This window comes from Plectropomus leopardus, chromosome 13 (genome assembly GCF_026936395.1).
Source record: "Plectropomus leopardus strain MGB_pleo_1.0 chromosome 13, ASM2693639v1, whole genome shotgun sequence".
Taxonomy (NCBI): domain Eukaryota; kingdom Metazoa; phylum Chordata; class Actinopteri; order Perciformes; family Serranidae; genus Plectropomus; species Plectropomus leopardus.
In genome coordinates, this window is record NC_142188.1 from 19,978,392 (window position 1) to 20,003,635 (window position 25,244).

Genomic DNA, 25,244 nt, shown 5'->3' on the forward strand with positions numbered 1-25,244 from the left:
GGAACAAACGTTTCTTGGGCTTAAATGGGTGAAATTCATGTTGGGACCATAGGATGTGTCTTAGGAAGCTTTATCAGGCCCACTTGTAGAGGCATGTTGTGACTGCTGACTTGTGGATAGGCTACAGTATGAATACATGTAGAAACCATGCTGTCTAAAAAAGTGTTCAATTCTGCTCACTTTATTCTAAGGTGTTTAAGTCTTTAAAATTCCATGAAGTTGGGTAATACGGTTTTTATGTTGAAAGACTTCACCGGAAGTCTCGCCTTTGATGATATTAAACTTGACATAAGTATGCAGGGGCCAGTCGGAATGAACGGGAGCAAAACGCTTGGCAAATCCCACCAAACCACGTGACTACAGCGTTGAAGCGAGGGGATCGGGAAAGGTAAGAAAAGTCCAAATGTTTTATTAACTTAACTGAACATCACGTTGTTCCAACCAGCTGCACAAAACAATGAGAATAACCTGTGTCTGTCTGTCTGTATGTCTGTCGGAGGCTCCACACATAATAAACATAAACACACACACAGTTCCTGACCACTACACGTGTCTGAGTCAGATCAACACCTCAAATACAGTCTGTGTCCATATACGTGTATGAATCAGTTGAAAGTTTAATTGGATGCGTAATAGGACTCATTCATCCATAGAGAAAAAGGATCTCATTTTATTTCTATACATCCAACACAGGAAAACACACGAGTTTAAATGACAGAAGGCAAAGGTTAGTCACAGCTCTAAAGATTATTATAGATCAGTGGCTGCAGCCTGGAGCAATAAAATGGTATGGCTCATCCTGATAAATAATTTTAATAAATATCTTATGTTGAGTTTTGCTATATAATGCAACAGAGTTACCTCACCAAATTGAAGTATATGTTTGAAATAAATTATGAAAAGGCGTAACCCTTTGAAACCTGGAATGACATCGTTTTTCTTGTGCTGTTTTCAGACGCCTTTCACAAGTATTTAAACCTTTGAACCGGGAACAAATTGGTTTTTATTTCATTTAAAAACACTGAAAAAGGGCAATGAGCAATTCAACAAGAAATGTCCCACAAAATGCAAGATTCAGTGGTTTTAGATTTTTTTTTTTTTAAAAAAAGCCAGACAAAAAAACTTTAGAAAACTATTGATGTATTATAATGAGATATATACTGTATATTGATATATTGAAAATGATGTTAAAGAATCTTTATTATTTTGTAAGCACTTTTTTCAGGTAATTCCCTTGTTCTTTTTTAAACTTAATTCATTTTAAAACATTTCAGCATTTTTTTTGTAAATTTTTACTGATTTCTTTTTAATTCTGGCTCATTTCTTTTTAAGTTGCTCATTTCCTTTTTGTTTTTGAGAGAGATCGAGCCAATTTGCTATGTTATCAAAAGGTTAATGAGGGAGGAGATAGAACATCAGTGATGTTAATAATGATAATAAAACATTAATTACAAGATTAAGGTGGAGAATAATTAGGACATTCCTTTGCAAGAAACAGTAATGCAACAAGTAAAAGTAACTAGGATCTGTGTGTGCATGGAAAGACTGGTTGCACTGTTAGTCTAGTTGTATATTTACCGATAAATGACTAATAAAGTCAAAGTTAATTGAAACAATCTGACCTCAAGGTCCATTTAATTGCTGTCTGGATCTTTTTATCACAGCAGATGGTCCTGAACTTTAAAATCTGAAGAAGTCCTATATTTGAATTAAACTTCACCTGATATTCTAAGTAAATTGTTATCATTTAAAACTAATTAAACTTTGACCCTAAAGCACAAGGGCAAGTAGGTTAAATGTTTTGTAATTTAAAATCCATACAATTTTGAATTAAACCAATTTTTGATTTAATCTTTTTTTTCTGATTCATTCTTTGATTTTGAATTGTGCTTTTGTTAAGTGCTCTAAATTGCACATAAAGAGTCGAAGACTACAGATTAAGTGTAGATAGTATTGACCATCGGCCTTGGATAAATTGTAACTAATCCTCAAAGGCACCGACAAAAATGTGTCGATATCAGTAAACCAGTATTCCCACAGCTATAACTTGTGTGAGACTCCATAAAGCACTCTGTCTTTTATCTGCAGGAACTCAAAGATGTCAGCAGTCGTAGTCGTGCACGGTGGGGCGTGGGCGATACCGGATGACCTGGCCGAGGCCTCTGTTGCTGGAATAAAGGTTGCAGCACGTGAAGGGTTTTCAGTGCTGAAAAGAGGAGGAAGTGCTGTGGATGCTGTTGAGGCAGCTGTGAGAGCTTTGGAAGATAACACTGTGTTTAATGCAGGTATACTCTACACACTTAATCTGACCATATTCATTAAGCGTATAGACACAATCACACAAGAAATCTACATTTGACAGGTTTATACACTCAGTTTTCGGATTGTGGGATTTATTGCAAGATTGCAACTGTGCATATATCTGTACTCTAGTATGTTATTCTTGCTCGTCTGCAAGAAATTCAGAAATCTGCAGCAAGACTACTAACTAGATTGAACAGACGCCGTCATATTACCCTTATACTAAAATCCCTTCAGTGGCTCCCTGTTGAGTAAAGAAACCAGTTTCACTTACAGAGCAGCACACAGTCAGGTTCAGGATTATGTAGCTGAAATACTTCACTCATATTCTTCAGCTTGCTCTCTTCAATCAAATACACAAAAGTTGTTGTCTACCTCTCGCACTAGCCTGTGCTGATCAAGCTTTTGAGCTTTTTTTTTTCAATGAAAAGGGCAAAATACAATGAATATTATGAACACCAAATAGAATTTAGTCCCAGCTTCCCATCCTCACCCCCTTGGGCACATAAACCAAAACACATACACAAATGAATGAATTAATGAATAATATGTAAGTAAGTAAGTAAATCAATAAGTAAATATAAGGGGGCCATAATGGCAAGAAAAAAAAGAAAATATTAATTATATGTATTATTATATATATAAAATAACCACCATAACATTAGCTCAAGGCTAACATGCATTAAATAAACTACACAGACAATACACTATTAGGTTAGAGAAGAGAATGCACTAGATCTCAAAGAAATGAAATGGGACCAGAAAGGTTCCCAAACTTTTCATGGTCATGCATCCCTGTGTGAGCTTTTTTTTAGGAAATAGTTTTGCACTTTTAACCGTGTTGCTCGGGTAGTCACCTAATATTTTATGCTTTCTTTCTTGTATTTTGCCGTTGTAAAGCACTTTGTGACCTATATCTGTAAAAAGCGCTATATAATTAAATTTTACAGACTTACCAACTGACTTTCTAACCTCTGATGATACATTTTAGAAAAATCTCTTAAAGCCACAGTTTTTGGCTCGTGTCTATTCATACGTCAGTTTAAAAATTCAACCTCCATTTGTCCCCAAAGTTCTGATAATCACTATTGTCTTTATTTATTCTGTTAGATTTGTGTGTAGCTCAATGTCTCCATCTGCTGGTTGTGATGGCAACTTTCATCCACGCTCAGTCAAGGTGATGATGGTCATAGGACGTGATGTTGCTGACTGATTGTGAGGCTCATCCTCATAATCCGGCAGTAATCCCAGATGGAGTCTGAACCAAAATCTGCAAATCTATAAAATGAGTTTTACCCTCATGAGGATGTGACAGTTGATAAAGCAAGTCTGGAAAACATAACTTGCCCAGTAGAAGGTTGACTTCTGCAAAATGTACAGAATAATACTCGCATTGTACGTAAATGATTGTTAAGTTTTTGGGGACAAGTTGAATTTAAAATTGATATGAACCTGAATCATTTTCCTTATAGTATCTAGACCAACAGTGATGCGTATTCTGCTTTGTACTTTTAGTTTACTGTCAGTGTGAACAAAAAACAAACTGCCTCACAGACGTGTTAACTTTCATTTTTATACAATTAAGCTACATTAAAACTACATTTTGGACCTGAGAAGCTTGTTAATACACGAACACCAGGATAATCTTACAAGTCTTATGGTACCTGCATTTTATTTACCAAACAATTCTGTATGAGTACATACAAACTGGACATCGGACATCATGTAATGTGATGTAGTACTATGCTCTTTTGCATTTCTTTGTCACCACCACCACTTGTGATGATGTAGCAGGCAAGAAAGGACAAATTTATTTATATAGCACATTGTTTACCCAAAGGCAACCCAAAGTGCTTTACAGATTAGTCAAGTCAAAGTTCATTGTTGGCGAATCAAAAAGCAAACCCCAAAGGGCTGTAAAAATAGTAATTTCAATTCAATTTCAATATCAATTTGAACTATAAGGTTCAATATCACAGATCACAATTAGCCTTGGAGGGCTTCACAACATATGATGTCACGCTGTCTTTGGACCCTCACAGTAGATCCCCCCAAAAAAAGGAAAAAATAAACCTCTGCAGGCAAAGTAGGGAGGAAATCATATCTCCAGCCTGTCAGTCTCTCTGTCTGCTGTTGTTACATTTTATTAAGTTTTGTAGAACTGGCAAATGCCATCCAGTTTATTCAATTATATTCTGATTATGTTTGTAGGGCATGGAGCAGCGCTAAATACTGATGGAGAAGTGGAGATGGATGCCATTATCATGGAGGGTAGGACACTTGCCAGTGGTGCTGTGTCTTCAGTGAAGAACATCCCAAACCCTGTGTCACTGGCACGGGCAGTGATGGAAAAGGTACCGTCTTAAATACATAGCTTTTGTCTCTCTTTAGATGGAAACAGGCTGATGATGGTTAAAAAGGCACTGTTTTGGTGGCTGATTTTTATTCATCTTTCTAATAGCAAACAACTTTCGCGTGTGATGAACTGAGTGGTATTAACCATCAATGAAAATGTTAAGAAATTTTCTGTTTGAACTTTTTCTTCCGTGTTTCCTGCCATTGAACATTCAGACATCCAACGTCATGTTGACAAGCACAGGTGCAAACCTGTTTGCAGAGAGCATCGGCATGGCCACGGTTCCCACTGACACTCTGGTGACTGATTATGAGAGGAGAGAGTGGGAGAAGCGCAAGAATTATGTTACTGGCGTTACGGAGGATTTCAATGCTCAGTGGCAAGTATCTGCACTGTTCAACTATATTTGGACCCCTTCTACTCTGGACTCAGATTTTCTCATACATCTCTTTTCAGCATCTTTTCACATTGAATAGTCTGGTGAGACACTACCCTGAAATAAAATAAATATAAACTCGGGAGCCCGTTTGGTAGTGCATGTGGGTGTGTGTCGGCTGTTGGGAAGTCAGAGGAAATGTCAGCTATGTAAAAAGTGAAAAATGTCCAACTTTATCACCTTTTGTTTTCACCCTAGGGCTCATGATACTGTCGGGGCGGTTGCTGTGGACTGTGCTGGTAATGTTGCATGTGCAACATCAACTGGAGGGATTAGAAATAAAATGGTTGGCAGAGTGGGAGACTCTCCAGTCATTGGTATGGCTTCATTTAATAGCACTTTTGACGCTGTTAGCTATAGTGAAATTAGACATCATCAACATTATCATTATAAAGTCTGATTGTATAACATAAGTTACGTTATCTTATCTGCACTATAGGAGCACATTTGTCAATTTGGTTATTCTCTCACCTTTGTATTTATTATTTTTTGTTTTGTTTTACTTGGGGACAACAGTGTGTGAAATTGAGCAGGTAGAAAAAAAATTGATTAAAGTTTTTTTCATGTTTTCTCCTGTAAATAAGGTTCTGGAGGATACGCAGACAACTGTATTGGTGCAGTATCTTGTACTGGTCATGGAGAGTCTATTCTCAAAGTCACATTGGCCAGACTCATTCTTTCTCACATTGAGCGAGGTGAAGTACCACACTCTTAACTCTCTACATCAAGACAAGCCAAATGTGTCAGTCTTTATTGGAAGTTGATATAATTGCATGTCGCCATTTCTGGGTTTTGGGATAATCAGTCATTAAGAACATTGAAATAAATGAATTAGTAACATTAAAACAGAGTGAATGAGTTTATGATAGTTTAGAGTTATTTTTATTTTTGCCTTGCAGCTCATCAGTATTTAAAAATTTGGTCTGGAAATACAGAATTAATGCAAACGGCATCTATTTCTGACAGCAGTGTTTTACATCTTTTTTTTGTAGAGAAATTTGATTTAAAGGTGTAATGACTTTATCAGTGGTTTGATATTGAGTAATGAGCTAGTAAGATGAGGTTAGTCAGTTGAGACAAGCTTCTGTTTCATACGATACTGAGCACTGAAAATAAATTAGATACTCTAGAAATCTATTTAGTCTGAGTTCCCACATTGATTTAAATTTAGCTGTTTTAACATTCTGGCTTTCCCTGACAAGGGTTTGAAAGTTTTCAGGTCTTATTTATATGAAAAGGGCAGCACCAACAGCAGATATGGATTTGTTGTTTATTGTATTGTGGGAAAACATGGCCACATATTGATTGCCTAAATGCGTTTTGTTAATTAACTATTTCCCATCTATTGGCACATTTCCTCTTTCCCTGTGCAGGTAGATCAATAGAAGATTCCTCCCAGTTGTCTCTGCAGTACATGGGAGAGCGTGTCCATGGTGCGGGAGGAGCTATTGTAGTTTCTCCGTCAGGACAGTGGGCAGCCACATTCACCACAGAGCGGATGGCTTGGGCAGCAGTGGATGGTGATGTGCTGTGGTATGGATTAAACCCAAATGAAAAATTCAAAGAACAGTTAACCCAATAACCATTTTAACACAGTTTTTAACCCTTAAATAGGTCTGTGTTTTTGGAAATTTGCTACTTTTCTTTGTATTGAAATTAATTTAGGGTGTTCTACCTTCTAATCTGGCATGTCAAAGCCAAGTGTTGTATGTATGAATAGTAAAATGTAAACTGTAAAAGATGGAGATGGTGGAAATTAGAGTAAAGAAGTCTTAAACTCTCCTTTTTTTAAATCTAGTCCAGAAATTTGACTAATTTTCCGTATCCCCTTAATTCTGGATTGTATTTTACATTTGATAATGTAGGATGTCTGGTTTATTTTATTGAGATCTCTTGAATCTTATTAGTTCATTTCTCCACATGTGTTTTTTTAAATCCTGCCCTGTCCAACCATCTGATCCAATTAAGATCTAAATATTGTACATTGCATGTTAATCACATTGAGTGTATAAAAGCAGACTGATAAATGGACTGCATTTTTATAGCACATTTCTCCTTACTGTACAATACACTTTACAGTTTGCCTCCCATTCACCCATATAAACACACATGTATACACCAAGAGCTGCTATGCAAGATGCTTGCCTGCCCATTGGGTGCAACTCGAGGAGACTTCAGTGTGTGAACAGGAGGAGCCGGGATTGAACTGCCAACCTTGTGATGAAAGGACAACCTGCTCTACCTCTACGTACAGAATGTGGACAATACAGTGCTGAATATTAAAGTAATTTAAGTTATAATCTGTAAAAATGTCTTAAACACTCACATTTGATAAACACTCAGTTTTTAAGACATTGTATGTGTTTCATTCTGACCATAGTGTGCCTTTCAAATTCACCTTCAACACCTTTTGAGTTGTGGTTTTCAGTGCTGCCATCTATTCTGAAAGCAGTTAACTCGTGGAAAGGATGGCAGACCATCCTGATACTATTTTAGGAAGAATTTGTTGGATTGGTTGGCATTCAATAAAATGCGCTTTTGAATGAATTGGCATAAGTACTGTTTGTCTGTGAAACTTAAGGTCATTTGGTTTCATCAAAAGTTGTTTGGTTTTCAATGCTCTCAAGCATCTCTCATAAAATAAACCATTAGGGGCTTGTTAACATAACAACAGCCGTATTCATGAGCCTTCTCTTCATTTGGGCAGCAGTGTTGTTGGCCTTGCTTCATCCTGTGAAACAATGGCTGCTCAGAGACACTGTATTCATTACATTGTATTACTGTGTACTTTCACTGTGATTCAAAGGGTAACCTCTGTTTTTTTTAAAACCCTGGTCCTGTTTTGACATTTGTTTTTTGTGTCTAGTTTGAAAAACAATTTTTGAAATTGGCCCACTATTAGGCGAGCCACTGGCACTGATGAAACAGGCTGCAATGTAACCAGAGCATTTGGCATCATCAGTTTATCCACCTAAAGAGCTTGTTTTAGCAACTGAACGGCTCAGATTGTTATTAAAAGTGTCGGACAACATTATGGAGAGGACCCCTTCAGAGATAAACCTTTTTGTTTAAGAGAAATATCCTTTTTGTTTAACCAGAAACAGCCAAGAAGTGGCAATTGCCAAACCTACCAGACTACAGTTAAATAAATGGCAGTTTTAGTGTGTCTGTAGTCAGCATATTTTCACCTCTTACTGGGTAAATTAAGGGTTTACTGAAATCAAACCAGAGCTTGTGATTGTTGGACAAACCAAGAAGACTTGTAAGTTTTATTTTGTCTCTGTTAACTTTGATTAGAATGTGTTTTATAATGATAAAATTAGTTTGTTTTTTATTTTTTATTTTTTTTAATGGGATCTGGTGGTTTTGGTGATAACAATATCCAGGCTATGTTGGTTGGACAAAAATGATTTCACTTTTACACAAAAAGTTTTAATAACAATATAACAATAATAAAAATGTTCTCTGTTCATACATTTATTTATCTGAATGAACAAGTATTTTAAAATTTTTTAATGGTTTTGAGTTTTGGAGGGTTTTTTCATTGTTTCTTTTATTGTTTGATTTTTTATTTTGAGTTTTTTGGATGTGCTATTTTTAGAAATACAATTTTGAAGGTTTTTGTTTTCTTTCTTTCAAGATTTTGTTTTGGGTAGGGTACTTTTACTTCTAATACTTTAAGTTCATATTCCTGATTAGACTTACTTTTACTTAAGTAACATTTTCAATGCAGGACTTTGAAAGTATTTTCACAGTGTGGTATTAATTCTTTTACGTAAGTAAATGATATGAATACTTCCTCCAACACTGGAAATAAATCAACATTTTTCTCAACGTGAAACTACTAGATGCTTTTGATAAGTTGACTCAAACCACATACTTTTCATTCTAAGACATTTTAACTATTCTGCGCTGTTGTTAGTTGAGCATAAATACTGCAAACCACACTATGGATATGAATTATTGCATAGTGTATTGTGTATTATGTATTGTGTATTGTTATACTGTTATACTGTACTATCAGCTGCTATGCTACCAGTAAACACAAACCACGTGACAAGCATCGCTGACTGTCAGGGGCTTTGCAGCAGCAGGACGACTGACGGCTTAGTTAGAGGAAGTTACTGGTAGCTGGGAGCAGCCGTGCTAGTATGTAACCTTTCACGAATTGGATACAACATTGCAGTTAGAGAGAGGTAAGAGTCGTAGAGACAAATATTAATAAAAATCGAAACTGCACGCGGTGGAACAGATGCATGTGGGCGTGATCGCCCAACGGCCGCTAGCAGGACTCAGGCTACAAACAAACTTGGTACCTTTAAGGCCTATGCTAACACGACCTAGCTAGCCTGTCGGGCAGATTTAGCGTCGAGCAGTCCAATGAATATTTACACATTTTGTGCAACGCATTTTAGCTTTTCAGGCACTGCTTTTTACTTATACAAACGCCGGTTATATGAACAAGCAGTAGAGATTAAAACGTTAATTTACACTGGATACTAACTTCCCACATAAGTTCTCGTTAGCTTGCTAGCTTACATGCTAGCGCTCTGCAGCGGAGTGTTATTAGCCGTCCTGTAACGTTAGCAGGCTAACCAGCAAACACTTCGTTGGGAGGGAGAAGCTGGTCATAGAAACGCGATGTTTCATATGGGCGTTACGTTTCATTAGTTGACATTACATCAACCCGTCTGGAGGTCTGCTAACATATTTAATAAGCGTTTTTATTTTTTGCACTCTCTAATTCTGGCCTGCTCATGGTTGTGTTGGTATAACTTGTTTGTAAACGGTAACATGCAGGTAATTTAATAGTAATATACGCGTCTGTACTTCTCTAAAGTTGACCATAGGTTTTGTTTTTTGCACTAACTTTATACTTTACGTACAAATATCTGCAGCTCTTTGGTAGTGCCCATTTTTTGGCTGTGCAAACGTGGTCCACAAACGGAAGTGGCCCAAATCTGACATGTTAGCAACGTTGGCTTAACGTAGCAGGACTGCGAGCCAGGCAGCATTTACAGCTGATGGGATCAAATCTGAAGCTAAGTTTTATCTGTCTGTCACTCCGCGTCCAACAACGGCAGGAGGTTTTCAGTCAGGAATCAGTCAGCTTTCAATCTGACAATTTTTTCATTCATGTTTATCTGTATGATAGAGAATTAGAACAGGGATTTACCAGAATGACAGAGACAGAGGTCTCAAAGTTGACCCATATTGGACCCCATCCCTCCTAAAGACACATAAAAAGTCTTATAAAATAAACTTAGCAGAAGGGTTATCTGATTATCAGAAAGCTTACATCAAATGCTGTGCACAATTTTAATTTAAGTCCAACATAAAATACTGTGTAAAAGTCTTAGGCCATCTAAGCAAGGCTAATTATCATACATATTTATTTCTCAGTAGTCTCCTTATTAAAATACAACCAGAACAACCCAGAAATATGTATACATCATTTAAAAAAAACGCAAATATTTCAAAATAAAACAACTTCAGTAGGTTAAAGTTGCAAGTGTTTAGCGTGACCTCCCTTTCTGCTTAGCATGTCTTGAACTCTATTGAGCATACAATTTGTGATTTATAATACCAATTTTCTGGTGTAATTACACCCGGTTGCATTCAATACATGTCCAAATCTCATTATCGATTGTTTGAACAACCTTTTGTTATTGTTGTATGATTCCATTTTTGTTTTTTATCCCTTTATCTTTGTTGAGCATTATTTGCTGTAATCTTAATACTTCATAAAGAGACTGAGAAAAAAAATATATCTTCTACTTTTAATTGATAGGCTATGCAGTGCTGTCAAAGTATATGCAGTATGTTGCTTTGAGCGTTGATTGAGGAAAAAACTCATTTGGTATTGTTTGAAATAAGCAAAGTTTTATGTTTTTTTGTTGTCAAATAATAATAAAATGATCCATCAGTTGCTAATTTAATCAATAGTTGATTAAGGAAAGTGCTTATGATTTGCAACCCTCATCACTACTGAAACACAGAAAATTTTATTTTATTTATAAAAACATAAGAAGTTAGAAGAACTATGTAGTGCAAATTCATGTAAGGGTGTTAAGATATTTACTTTTTAGGTTAAAGCCACTGACCAAGGGCTGATGATGCTTTGCTTTGCTTTATAATTTCAGTTTACTTAAAAGATGATCAGTAAGAAATTGGAAAGGGAGGCTTTAATTGTTTGTAATACCAAAATAATATTATAAATTTGGACTTAGGCAGTATGTTCTGCCCGTTACTGTGTTTGGCATTTGACTATAACATGATAGCATGAATGAGGAGTTAGACCACAATGGTCGTCTGAGCCCAGTTATATGGACATGATGCATGATAGTTGTCTCGAAGCATTGTTATTTTATAATTCTGCTTGATCGAAATGGGTCGTATGACACCTGTGTTGTTTTAATCTAGGAAGGCAGCTGCATTCATGGATATTGTGGACACCTTTAACCATTTAATACCCAGTGATCAGTTGGACGACACCCTGATAGCAGGACAGAATTTGGAATGTGAAGGCAGTAATGAGTTTGGGACAGGACACCCGCTGGAAGATTCACTGAAGAACATGCTCAGTGACAAAGACCCCATGTTTGGATGTGCAAGCTCTCAGTTCAATCTGCTAGACAATGAGGACCCCGCTTTTCCGATCGCTGGCTCTACAGGTATGTCAGCAGACAGAATATAAATTCATGTGGCTGCTGTACAATAAAGGTCATTTACAGTGAATTTTAAAGCTCGAACGAGGGATTTTAAGTATACATTGATACTTGCTAACATAATTCATTAATCAACGGCACCGGTTTTCTGATATGCTCGGTTTTGAACTTTACATCTGCTTTTCAGGTCAATGATAACAAAAGCACAATAAAACCACATAGGCAGTCAGATATTCTTAGATTTAGGTATGCAGGGAAAATCCTCTCCATCATTTTCTTGCACACAATTATTTTTATGTCAGCATTAGCACTCTCAGATATGACATCCAAACTGTGTTTGAGATTAAAAAAATCAACTGGATTCATTTAGTGTCATTAATATGTTTTTTTATTTAGTGATTTTTCCACATAATCATTATCAGTCATTAAAGTAATGCATTCAGCAAGTTATTATTAATTATGAACAACCCCCCACTAGTACGTACCCTGTAAAAGAAAAGTAGAGAATTAAATTTGAAAAGTACAGCATAAAAAAAACAAATAAATAGAAAATAAAAAATAGTAATAATAAAATTAAAAATAAGATAACTTAAAAAACAAAACAAACAAAAAAGAGCAACAACAGTAAGTTAAAGCAAGAAAGCAAGATGATTGTGTTCAGTCCAATATAATGTGACAGGCTGTGCTATTGACATATTACAGAAGGGGACTCCAGGTCTTTTCAAATGCTTTAGAAGTGCCAGACAGTCAGCCTAATTTTTTTTCCAGTTAAAGAAAATACAGCACCTCCTTAACGCAGTCTGCATGGGTGGGCGGAACAGAGGATTTCAACTTTAACAATATCACTATCGCAGCTAACAGAGTTGTAAGTGCTATCATGTTCTTAGTAGCAGAAGAGAGATTAAGCAAAGAGGGCAGCACACCAAACAAAGCAGTGATAGCATTAGGAACACAATTCTTCCCGACAGCCACAGTTAGTGCCATGAATACTTTTTGAAGTGCAGACGTGACACAGCAGCCGAGGAGTGATGTTTTTCATTTCTTTTTCATTGTAAATGTGCCAGTGTCCGCCAAATAGCTAATTTTCAACTGTTGTGATGGCCATTTTTCTTTGTATCCATGTTAAATATTGTTTTGTTTGTCACCGTTTTAGTGGATTTTTACATCGATACTCTGAAAGACAAACTACATGTAATTCTTTTTTCACTGTTGCAGGTCTTGCCGATGGTTCAGCACCCTCAGGCCTCGGGAGTGAACTGACAGTTGGAGAAACAACACAAGTTAGTAGACCTGTTGGCAAGCAAAAGAAACGTCCACGTTATTCAGATGACGGTAAGATGGTTATTTAGATTCTTGTTTCCACTATGTAAAAATGTCAAATTAGAGATGGTGTGACATGGTTTTCTAATTTTTTTTTCTTTTTGTTGAAACAGAGTACTGCAGTGATCCACAGCCTTCAGCTGCATCCAACAACAACATGAACCGAGCACGATCATTAAGGAAACCAGCTAACAGGCTACGGAAGTCATTTCTTATTGAGAAAGGAGTTAAAGGCGCCCAGCTGAAGAGAGAACTTACTCTGGGGGGGCGCATTAATGTCAATGATCTTGAACGTGGAATATGGCTGAATCCTTCTGTTGTATTGAGACGATTGACAGTCACAATTGCAGGATTTAGGATTGAACTTCTTCCAGGACCATCTTACACACAAACTGTTGCAGCGAGCGAGTCTGTGTGCCTTGACGATGGTTTTTCGTATGCTGGGGACATTGGGTTTACCGTGTTGCAAGATGAAGCTGTCAGTGTACAGAATCCCACACCCGAGGATGTGGCGGAGGCGGATGATATCAAGAAGAGCTCTTCTGAGGATGCAGCCCTAGGACTGGGCCCGTATGTGAATCCTAACGACGTGCAGACCTCCAGCGGGACATTAATGGGGAGTGCATGCACTCAAGAGACAAAACTTAACAATCAGGGTGTTCCTAAGAAGCAAAAGCCAGTCAGTAAAGTAAAAACTGACATTAAAGAGCCACAAAACACAGAGGATAAAATAAACACTGTTAGTAGTAAGACTGAGGATAAGGAAAAACAACAGATGGTGGCAAAAACACTGCTCAAGTCGAAACAAGGACTGACTCCTAACAAGAATAAGGACTTGGTTTCAGCTAAGCCAAACAACATGATACAGGGACACAAAGTATCCCCAAACATGCCATCCAAAATCCAAAGAGAAGACCTGCACAAAATGAAATCTCAAAAAGAAAAGAAAGAAATTTCACCTTTAAAAAGGCCCGCGGAAAACACCCAAGTTGAGCATGCTAATAAAATGCAAAAAATGCAGGGCACAGGGGAGAGTAAAGTGAAGCCAAAATCGCCAAGTACACCCAGCCCTGTAATGAAGAAGAACCCGTCATCCGCCAACCGTGTTGATCAGCAGGGACCAGCCAAACATCCTTCCAATGTCTCCAAAGTTGAGAGCTCTAACCCGACGCACAGCCGTCCAAGCTATTCTTTAAAACTGCCCGAAGAAGGACAGGAAAAGCCCAAACTAAAAAAGCCAGAAAAGATCCTTCAAAGACAGAAAAGTAAAACTTCAAGAAGCATCTCTGTGGAGGAGCCGCAGCTGTTTATTCCAGATAACGCTCCTGTTGTGAAGAAGGAAACTGCTGAGGAGCAAGCTGCTAACAGCGAGAGTGTATGGGATGGAAACAACTGTTGTGGCCAGTGCAAAAAACACCATAATAACATGTAAGTGTTGCAACACGGATTGTTATTTGTCACTCAAAATTAATTACTGTTGTAGATTTTAACTTGACAGGTTTTTATCTGTTTGTCACAGAACTGTGAAGAAGAGTGAATTTTTGATAGTTCTATATTTACTCAGCACAGCATGCAATATTTGAGGCTGTTTAAGACTTGAGTTGATAGACATGATGAAGGGATGGTGAAAGGTAATCAACCACAACATTTGTACAATTATCAACAAAACTGACAGAGAAATAGGAGTTTTATAAGCAGAATTGTATTGATGTAATTTGTTTTTCTCTGCCAGAGTCTCACTTCAGATGCCCCTTTTAATAATATACATACTTTGTTTAGGTTCATGGTAGGCTGCGGTCGCTGTGATGACTGGTTCCACGGTGACTGTGTTGGCCTCGACCTGACAAAGGTACGTGAAATGGAGGAGGAGGACCAGATGTACGTGTGCTTGAAGTGCTGTGAGGAGGAAAGCAAAAAGGTGGAGCTCGAGCCCTTAGATGCAGACAAACTAGAGGCTCCAGCAAAGACCGAGGTTCAGGATCTGAAGCAACCTCCTCAGCCTCAACCGGGTCCATCCCAGACACAGGCATCATGGGGCGTCAGACCAGTAAGAAAGGTAAGCAGTGTCACCATGAGTACTTTTAAAAACATAGTTCCCATGACCACAAAATTCCTGGAAAAGTTATGAAATTAGAAAAAATGTTCTCTCTTCGCTGTTGTTTAAGATATGTTTAAAAAAAAATCCAAAACAATAACGTCTAACGGTGCACGAAATACTTTCCTTGTATTACAATTTTAAAATTAAGTGCTGCTTGGTGTGACTGTTGAAACTGTCACTAATCGTATATGATACACATAGACTAGACTGGCATTGTGTCATCTCTAAGGCTGCAACCTCTTATGAGGAAAAGAAACGCACATCATCAGATGCCGATCGCTGCCAGGTGTCTGTAATGTGGTCTATATGGCAAGACACAAAAACCTCTGATGGATATTTTCCTAGTGGCACAGTATGGATAAATGAAACATGAAAACAATAAATACATAATATAGGATTTTAATGCATTACTTGGAATTGTAAAATAACATTACCTGAAATCCTGTTAGTATTGTTTATATTACTTTGTTACAGATAAAAGTAATATATTACTGTAACACATCACTTTTACCCATGACACTTCATATCACTATATAGGCTTACCATTTTAAACTACTTAAATAACATGGAAAAACGGTAAAAATTTCGAAAAAAAATCTTAAAACGTATTTGTAAAAATGTGTGGGAACCCTTAATAAAGCTGTAATTATTACATATTTATTTGAATCTTTTGTATACAAAGGATATTTTTTTTTTGTTCCCCCAGCTTTTTCCTCCTCTGATACTTATCATAGCCAGTGTTACCACTACACAAGGGTTTGTTGTCTTTTTAATTTATTTTTCCTATAGTACAGGCTTGCACATGGGTGTGTGGTTAACATGGTGTCCTCACCAAAGTTCAGTTCGTTTTCCCCACACATAAAAATCACCCCATATTTCTATTGTAACCTTTGGCTAGGGGGTTATAATATTTCATGTGTTTTTCCACACGCTTTCATTTTTTAAAATAGTTTCTGTCTTAATGACAAACACTGTTTACAATAAGACTAATCTACTTTTTTCATTTCTCCTAAAATAGGAGCCTGATAGAAGGCAGTCCACAGATGCCAGAGAAACCGCTCATAAAACAGGTATTTTTTAGGGGCTGTGAATGTTTGTTTACTTGTTCTTGTTCTGCTTTAAATGCCCTGTTGGGTTCAAGGCCATGCTGGGTTCACTGAGTTTGTGAAACTGTGTAATTACAATATGTAAACAAGACTGAAAGAAGACAATCAAAACAACACATTAAAAATAATATCTTTATTTATTATACATAGTGTGACATGTTAACATGTTGTAACCTTTTATACTGACGGTGTAGATAGGACTAATATCATCACCCAGTGTGCTCCAGACTTTACAAAAGAGCTGTTAATGATATCTCCACACAGCCAGAAAAGAAGAATATTAACTACGTGTTTAAAGAACCCAAATATAATACTTGAGTGCGACAGCTGCACATATGCTGGTGATAGGGGAGATTTGATTTTAACGCGGTGGTAAATGTGGGTGTAGCAAGTTTGCAGGGTAAAAATACCTATGAGACAGGGGTGTTTAATTTTGTCATAACCCCTCCAGAACCCCAGAACAGAAATCTAGCTCACTGTTTATATTTTGACAACTCAACAGAGTTTACAGTTGAAAACATCAAGTGAGTAGGGGGAACATTTTGAGAATCCCAGATACTGTTGGGCATTATAAAAACAAACAAAAAAGTAAGTGCATTTGCAGGGTAAGGGTCTCTTAAAATAGCTGCAAATGGTTTGCTGTGTTGCTGCTGTTTGCCTCCATTATTTGGAACCCAAATGTAGCCAATTTTTTTTATTCAACTTTATTGAAAAAAAGTAAATAATATAGAGTCAGCCTCAGAAGAAATCACATATTGTGAAGAAGATGAGTGACAGACTAAAACTGAACAATAAAGAATTAAAACAAACAAACAAAAAAAAAACACACAAAAAATAGACAGCATTATCAAATTATGTAGTAGACACATTTCCAAATAGTTGGTTATACTGATGTATGGTAGATACACTTTTATTATTTACATGTTTTTTAGACTGAATAAGGCTAAAAAGAAATCTATAAAAAAATCTGAAACAGGGAGAGGATTTGGCAAATTTACATTTTTATTTATGACATTTACCTTGCAGGAATATGATTTTTTTCATAAAATTCACTGAAGTAGCATTTCTTTCAAACAAAGTCAGTGCCAGCCTTTGTAAAATCCCTAATTTCAGTGTCACCTTTCTGCCTATTACAGTTTCCAGTACTGTTGTGGTCAGGTTGACTTGCTGAGGGTCATACACAACTACATCTCTAATTCTTGTTTGATACAGAGAAAAATAAAATGTTGTCATTGTTCTTTCTTAAATATTAGATAACTGCCAAGGTTGCAAATATTTTTCACATCAAATACCTGCACATGTCACACCTGCTCAATAGAAATTTATTTCTGTCCTCACAGGTTTTTACCTGAAACAAGAGACAAAAAGTAAGACTTCATCCTCAGTTTCAAAGAAACCTGTGTCTGTGGAGGCAATCAGGAGAAGTGTGCGTGATTCTCTGAAAGAAATCCTCATACAGAGGTAAGTGTTACATGAGTAAAAGTAATAAAGACTGAAAAAACAAAGATTAAAAAAATATATTTTATTTAAAAACAAACAACTACCCAAGTGCACTAATAATGTGATGCATTCTTCACTTTAGGTTGAAGGAGTCTGATTTGAACGTCTCGGTGGAGAGGGCCTCTGAAGTTGCCAAGAAGACAGAGAGAGAGCTTTTTCACTTGTATAAAGACACTGACAACAAATACAAGAACAAATACAGAAGCTTAATGTTTAACCTCAAAGATACTAAAAATAATGTAAGTACCATTTTAGATCATTCCAGATGTAAAGTTTCATGGAGTTTTAATATAAACATGCTTACATTTGCTATATTTTTATTTTTCTTGTATCTTTAGGTTCTCTTTAAGAGAGTTCTCAAAGGGGAAATTTCTCCTGGTAACCTTATTCGAATGAGCCCCGAGGAACTGGCCTCGAAAGAGTTAGCTGCTTGGCGACAAAGGGAGAACAGACATGTAAGTAATACTTCGTCTTTGCTGTAGTTCTTACAAATTTAATTACATGTATTCATCCTCATAGCCCACAGTACCTCAACTAATAGCTCATAATAATTGAAATTAAAGTTAAGCTCAGAAACTAGTATCAACATAATATTTTGAGATTTTGTTCTCTTATATATCACAGTTTTCTCAAAGGATGGTTGTATTTTTTTTTAAATACAAATACTCATTTTACAGACTATTGAGATGATTGAAAAAGAACAAAGAGAGGCAGAGAGGCGGCCAATCACTAAGATCACACACAAAGGTGAAATTGAAATCGAGAGCCAAGAACCGGTGAAGGAACCAGTGAAGGCACCAGAACCTGTAGAGGTAAGAGACACAACAAATAATACTCTGCATTACTGAATATTTAACGGTAAAAGAGGTGACTCATCGGCTTCATTTTAATTTTTAATTTTTAACCTTGTCAGCTGAAGTCTCCTGCCAAATTGACGGAAGTCTCAGCAGAACCTCCAAAAACCCCTGAGAATAAAACTGAAAGTACGAAGATGGAGAAAGACACCACCAGCCAACACAAGTCTCACTTATTTGACCTGCACTGCAAAATCTGCACAGGTAAATTCTGACTAAAAAAGATACTTGTATTCCTCAAGCTTTTACTGCTACATTTTTCCGCTCATACTCTGTCCCTATGTTCAGTCGCCAACTTGTTGCTTTTTTTTCATCAAGGTCGTATGGCGCCCCCTGTGGAGGAGGCACCAACCAAAGTGATCAAAGTTGCCACAACAGTGGTTAGGAGACAGTCCACTAAAGCAGAAGAGACAAAGAGCACAACACCTGCAATTGATGACGACCTGCACCTCACTGTTTTAGAGGAGAGCTTCCGAAATGCTCAGTCAGTCTATGAAGGGAGGTGAGCAGCTATTTTTGACACTCTGTGGTTCTCAAGTGCTACTTTGGTTCTAGCAAGGTTGCTACAATGCTATTTATATTTGTCACAGGTCCGATCATATAACTGGAAGAGATGAAGAGGCTGCTTTCCTTTCCAATTTGAAGTCTCTGTGGCGAGGATTTATTCATATGCACTCTGTTGCAAAGTTTGTGACAAAGGCTTTTCCCGTCTCTGGAGTTCTGGACAGCTTGACTGAGGTAGAGTGGACACAACTAAACAAATTTCAAGTTTAAATAAGTTTTACACTAAATACTATCATTAAGTTTTGATATTTTGTTTTTTTTCCGAAAGGACCTCCCAGATAGTATTCAAGTTGGTGGAAGGATAAGTCCACAGACAGTGTGGGACTACTTGGAGAAGATCCGGGCAACTGGAACAAAAGTGAGTTTTTGACGGCTTTTCCTCTTAAAAGAAGAGTTCATCCCTAAATCAATTAGAATTACAGCCGAAAGGTTATATACCCTCATGAACCCTTCAAGTTGCACTTCAAAATTGCATCCCATAGCCTAGCATGTCATCAAAAATATGATAAAAATGTCATCAAAATATAATAAAAATGTCATAGTATGTAGTTAGAACGTTGTAGTATAGTATGTCATTCAGAATGTGATAAAGTGACTTGATAGTTTATTGTTAAAAATATTATAAATACATCATAGTATAATATGTCGTCAAAAATACGACATATATATGACAAAAATGTTGTCATCAAAAATATGATGACAATGTCATAGTCTAGTAAGTTGTTAAAACCTGCTAGACTCTTCATAGACTACTTTGACAAAAATTTGAGTATAAGTATAAGTATAATATATTAAAATCATGACAAAAATATCATAATGTAGTACATTGTCAAAAATATCGAAGCTTAATTCCAAAAATATGACAAAAACGTTATAGTGTTGTATGTTGCTGCAAATATGAAAAAAAAACATCATAGTTTAGTATGTCATCAAAAATCTTAAAACATCATCATACAAAATGTCTTAAGAGATATGATTAAAAAGGCCATAGTGTAATATTTTGCTTATCAAAGGATAAAAATATAGTATGATATGTCTTCAAAAAATATGAGGAAAAATGTCACGATATGTCATGACATGACATGAAAAATAGTCCAAAATCATGTAAGAAATTAATTGTATAGTATGTCAAAATCATGAAACACCGTCATAGTAAATTATGTTCAAAATCATGGAGACGTCGTAGTATAGTATTTCATGCAAAATCATGAAAAAATGTCATAGTATAGTATGTCATCCAAGATCATGAAATGACGTCATATTATAGTATGTTGTCCAAAATCATGAAAAGACATCATAGCTTAGTTTTTTGTCAAACATTGTGAAAAAAACTTCCCAGTACAGTATGTAGTCCAAAATTCTGAAAAAATGCATAGTATACTATGTGGTCCAAAATCATAAAAAAATGACATAGCATACTATGTTGTCCAAAATCAGTAAACACCGTCATAGTATAGTATGTAGTCCAAAATGCTGAAAATTTACCTAGTATACTATGTCATTCAAAATCATGAAAAAACATCATAGTATAACCGGTCATCAAAAATCATGAAAAAAATTTCATAAGATAGTATGTTGTCCTAAATCATGAAAAGACGCCATTGTACAGTATGTCGTCCAAAATCATGAAAGAATGTCAAAAATCATGAAAAAACATTATACTTTAGTATGTTGTTCAAAACCTTGAAAAAAAGTCATTATATGTTATCCAAAATCATGAAAAACCATCATAGTGGTATGTCGTCAAAATCATGAAACAATGGAAAAAATCATCAAGTCCATCGTCAAAATTCATGACAAACGTCTAAGTGTAGAAAGTCGTCAAAAATGGCCTAAAATAGCACAAAAACATCATAGTATATTATGTCGTTATAACCCAATAACGTCATAGTTATGTGTCGTCAAAAATGGCCCAAAAATGTCATACTGTAGTATGTCAAAGACAATGACCCAAAAACAACATAGAATACCTTGTAGAGACACGTCATGGTATACAAAGTATATATATATATATATATATGTATATGTATATAGTATGTCGAAAATTGTCAAAATTTGACCGCTCCTAAAAATGGCTGAAAACAACATAGAATAGCTTGTAGAGATGCATCATTGTATATAAAGTGGGAATAAAGGCCAACAAAGGCCAAAAACATCATAATTTTGCATGTTGAAAAAATGGCCAACAAGGCAATAGTATAGTATGTCGAAAAAAGTCAAAATTTGACTGCTCCTAAAAATGGCTGGAAACGACATAGAATAGCTTGTAGAGATGCATCATGGTATACAAAGTTGGAATAAAGGCCAAAAAAGGCCAAAAACATCATAATTTTGCATGTAAAAAAAAAAATGGCCAACAAGGCCATAGTATAGTATGTCGAAAAAAGTCAAAATTTGACCGCTCCTAAAAATGGCTGAAAACGGCATAGAATAGCTTTTAGAGATGCGTTTTGGTATACAAATATGGAATAAAGGCCAAAAAAGGCCAAAAATCTCATAATTTTGCATGTCAAAAAAAATGGCCAACAAGGCAATAGTATAGTATGTCGAAAAAAGTCAAAATTTGACCTCTCCTAAAAATGGCTGAAAACAACATAGAATAGCTTATAGAGACCCGTCATGGTATACAAAGATGGAATAAAGGCCAAAAAAGGCCAAAAACATCATAATTTTGCATGTAAAAAAAAATGGCCAACAAGGCAATAGTATAGTATGTCGAAAAATGTCAAAATTTGACCGCTCCTAATAATGGCTGAAAACGACATAGAATAGCTTGTAGAGATGCATCATGGTATACAAAGTGGGAATAAAGGCCAAAAAAGGCAAAAAAAATAATAATATTCATGTCAAAAAAAAAAGGCCAACAAGGCAATAGTATAGTATGTCGAAAAAAGTCAAAATTTGACCGCTCCTAAAAATGGCTGAAAACGACATAGAATAGCTTGTAGAGTTGCATCATGGTATACAAAGTAGGAATAAAGGCCAAAAAGGCCTAAGACATCATAATTTTGCATGTCAAAAAAAATGGCCAACAAGGCAATAGTATAGTATGTCGAAAAAAGTCAAAATTTGACTGCTCCTAAAAATGGCTGAAAACGACATAGAATAGCTTGTAGAGATGCCTCATGGCATACAAAGTTGAAATAAAGGCCAAAAAAGGCCAAAAACCTCATAATTTTGCATGTCAAAAAAAATGGCCAACAAGGCAATAGTATAGTATGTCGAAAAAAGTCCAAATTTGACCACTCCTAAAAATGGCTGAAAACAACATAGAATAGCTTATAGAGACCCGTCATGGTATACAAAGATGGAATTAAGGCCAAAAAAGGCCAAAAACCTCATAATTTTGCATGTCAAAAAAAAAATGGCCAACAAGGCAATAGTATAGTATGTCGAAAAAAGTCAAAATTGGACCGTTCCTAAAAATGGCTGAAAATGACACAGAATAGCTTGTAGACATGCATCATGGTATACAAAGTTGGAATAAAGGCCAAAAAAGGCCAAAAACATCATAATTTTGCATGTCAAAAAAAAATGGCCAACAAGGCAATAGTATAGTATGTCGAAAAAAGTCAAAATTGGACCGCTCCTAAAAATGGCTGAAAACGACATAGAATAGCTTGTAGACATGCATCATGGTATATAAAGTTGGAATAAAGGCCAAAAAAGGCCAAAAACCTCATAATTTTGCATGTCAAAAAAAATGGCCAACAAGGCAATAGTATAGTATGTCGAAAATTGTCAAAATTTGACCGCTCCTAAAAATGGCTGAAAACGACATAGAATAGCTTGTAGAGATGCATCATGGTATACAAAGTTGGAATAAAGGCCAAACAAAGCCAAAAACATCATACTTTTGCATGTCAAAAAAATGGTCAACAAGGCAATAGTATAGTATGTCGAAGAAAGTCAAAATTTGACCGCTCCTAAAAATGGCTGAAAACAACATAGAATAGCTTATAGAGACCCGTCATGGTATACAAAGATGGAATAAAGGCCAAAAAAGGCCAAAAACATCATAATTTTGCATGTCAAAAAAAATGGCCAGCAAGGCAATAGTATAGTATGTCGAAAAAAGTCAAAATTTGACCGCTCCTAAAAATGGCTGAAAACAACATAGAATAGCTTATAGAGACCCGTCATGGTATACAAAGAGGGAATTAAGGCCAAAAAAGGCCAAAAACATCATAATTTTGCATGTCAAAAAAAATGGCCAACAAGGCAATAGTATAGTATGTCGAAAAAAGTCAAAATTGGACCGCTCCTAAAAATGGCTGAAAATGACATAGAATAGCTTGTAGACATGCATCATGGTATACAAAGTTGGAATAAAGGCCAAAAAAGGCCAAAAACCTCATAATTTTGCATGTCAAAAAAAATGGCCAACAAGGCAATAGTATAGTATGTCGAAAAAAGTCAAAATTTGACCGCTCCTAAAAATGGCTGAAAACGACATAGAATAGCTTGTAGAGATGCATCATGGTATACAAAGTGGGAATAAAGGCCAAAAAAGGCCAAAAACATCATAATTTTGCATGTCAAAAAAAATGGCCAACAAGGCAATAGTATAGTATGTCGAAAAAAGTCAAAATTGGACCGCTCCTAAAAATGGCTGAAAACGACATAGAATAGCTTGTAGAGTTGCATCATGGCATACAAAGTTGGAATAAAGGCCAAAAAAGGTCAAAAACCTCATAATTTTGCATGTCAAAAAAAATGGCCAACAAGGCAATAGTATAGTATGTCGAAAAAAGTCCAAATTTGACCGCTCCTAAAAATGGCTGAAAACAACATAGAATAGCTTATAGAGACCCGTCATGGTATACAAAGATGGAATTAAGGCCAAAAAAGGCCAAAAACCTCATAATTTTGCATGTCAAAAAAAAAATGGCCAACAAGGCAATAGTATAGTATGTCGAAAAAAGTCAAAATTGGACCGCTCCTAAAAATGGCTGAAAATGACACAGAATAGCTTGTAGACATGCATCATGGTATACAAAGTTGGAATAAAGGCCAAAAAAGGCCAAAAACATCATAATTTTGCATGTCAAAAAAAAATGGCCAACAAGGCAATAGTATAGTATGTCGAAAAAAGTCAAAATTGGACCGCTCCTAAAAATGGCTGAAAACGACATAGAATAGCTTGTAGACATGCATCATGGTATATAAAGTTGGAATAAAGGCCAACAAAGGCCAAAAACCTCATAATTTTGCATGTCAAAAAAAATGGCCAACAAGGCAATAGTATACTATGTCGAAAATTGTCAAAATTTGACCGCTCCTAAAAATGGCTGAAAACGACATAGAATAGCTTGTAGAGATGCATCATGGCATACAAAGTTGGAATAAATGCCAAAAAAGGCCAAAAACATCATAATTTTGCATGTCAAAAAAAATGGCCAACAAGGCAATAGTATAGTATGTCGAAAAAAGTCAAAATTGGACCGCTCCTAAAAATGGCTGAAAATGACACAGAATAGCTTGTAGACATGCATCATGGTATACAAAGTTGGAATAAAGGCCAAAAAAGGCCAAAAACATCATAATTTTGCATGTCAAAAAAAATGGCCAACAAGGCAATAGTATAGTATGTCGAAAAAAGTCAAAATTGGACCGCTCTAAAATGGCTGAAAATGACATAGAATAGCTTGTAGACATGCATCATGGTATACAAAGTTGGAATAAAGGCCAAAAAAGGCCAAAAACCTCATAATTTTGCATGTCAAAAAAAATGGCCAACAAGGCAATAGTATAGTATGTCGAAAAAAGTCAAAATTTGACCGCTCCTAAAAATGGCTGAAAACGACATAGAATAGCTTGTAGAGATGCATCATGGTATACAAAGTGGGAATAAAGGCCAAAAAAGGCCAAAAACATCATACTTTTGCATGTCAAAAAAATGGTCAACAAGGCAATAGTATAGTATGTCGAAGAAAGTCAAAATTTGACCGCTCCTAAAAATGGCTGAAAACAACATAGAATAGCTTATAGAGACCCGTCATGGTATACAAAGATGGAATAAAGGCCAAAAAAGGCCAAAA

At 36.0% G+C, this 25,244-nt stretch overlaps 2 protein-coding genes across 4 annotated transcripts in view; both read left to right on the forward strand.

Annotated features, from left to right (window-relative positions):
• The first annotated feature begins 288 nt into the window (after positions 1-288).
• Positions 289-7,656, forward strand: LOC121955042 (isoaspartyl peptidase/L-asparaginase). Of its 2 annotated transcripts, XM_088086466.1 has the most exons (8): positions 289-388; positions 2,089-2,285; positions 4,513-4,655; positions 4,873-5,036; positions 5,292-5,410; positions 5,678-5,788; positions 6,467-6,626; positions 7,173-7,656. In XM_088086466.1, exons 2-8 carry the CDS (start codon positions 2,099-2,101, stop codon positions 7,276-7,278), a joined length of 990 nt encoding a protein of 329 aa, XP_087942592.1. In that variant the 5' UTR covers positions 289-388; positions 2,089-2,098; the 3' UTR covers positions 7,279-7,656. The 2 variants fall into 2 exon arrangements, with proteins under 2 accessions (XP_087942592.1, XP_042358763.2); XM_042502829.2 differs by having other exon boundaries at positions 6,467-7,656.
• Positions 7,657-9,157: 1,501 nt separating this feature from the next.
• phf3 (PHD finger protein 3) overlaps positions 9,158-25,244 on the forward strand; it is a 44,897-nt gene continuing 28,810 nt past the window's right edge. The window contains exons 1-14 of one of the 2 annotated variants that reach the window (XM_042502127.2): positions 9,158-9,289; positions 11,517-11,767; positions 12,977-13,093; positions 13,195-14,509; positions 14,861-15,137; positions 16,198-16,249; positions 17,626-17,746; positions 17,868-18,024; positions 18,124-18,240; positions 18,463-18,597; positions 18,699-18,843; positions 18,958-19,141; positions 19,230-19,377; positions 19,472-19,561. In XM_042502127.2, the coding sequence (XP_042358061.2) occupies positions 11,533-11,767; positions 12,977-13,093; positions 13,195-14,509; positions 14,861-15,137; positions 16,198-16,249; positions 17,626-17,746; positions 17,868-18,024; positions 18,124-18,240; positions 18,463-18,597; positions 18,699-18,843; positions 18,958-19,141; positions 19,230-19,377; positions 19,472-19,561 (3,093 nt within the window). In that variant the 5' untranslated portion in view covers positions 9,158-9,289; positions 11,517-11,532. The remainder of the gene's footprint in view (positions 9,290-11,516; positions 11,768-12,976; positions 13,094-13,194; positions 14,510-14,860; positions 15,138-16,197; positions 16,250-17,625; positions 17,747-17,867; positions 18,025-18,123; positions 18,241-18,462; positions 18,598-18,698; positions 18,844-18,957; positions 19,142-19,229; positions 19,378-19,471; positions 19,562-25,244) is intronic. The other variant, XM_042502128.2, reaches the window with a different exon arrangement.

Excerpts from the sequence above, each read along its gene's own strand:
- LOC121955042 (XM_088086466.1), top strand. The coding sequence starts at position 2,099 with ATGTCAGCAGTCGTAGTCGTGCACGGTGGGGCGTGGGCGATACCGGAT. Across the intron at positions 5,789-6,466 it reads TCTTTCTCACATTGAGCGAG|GTAGATCAATAGAAGATTCC; the intron begins GTGAAGTACCAC and ends TTCCCTGTGCAG. Across the intron at positions 6,627-7,172 it reads GTGGATGGTGATGTGCTGTG|TTTGCCTCCCATTCACCCAT; the intron begins GTATGGATTAAA and ends TACACTTTACAG.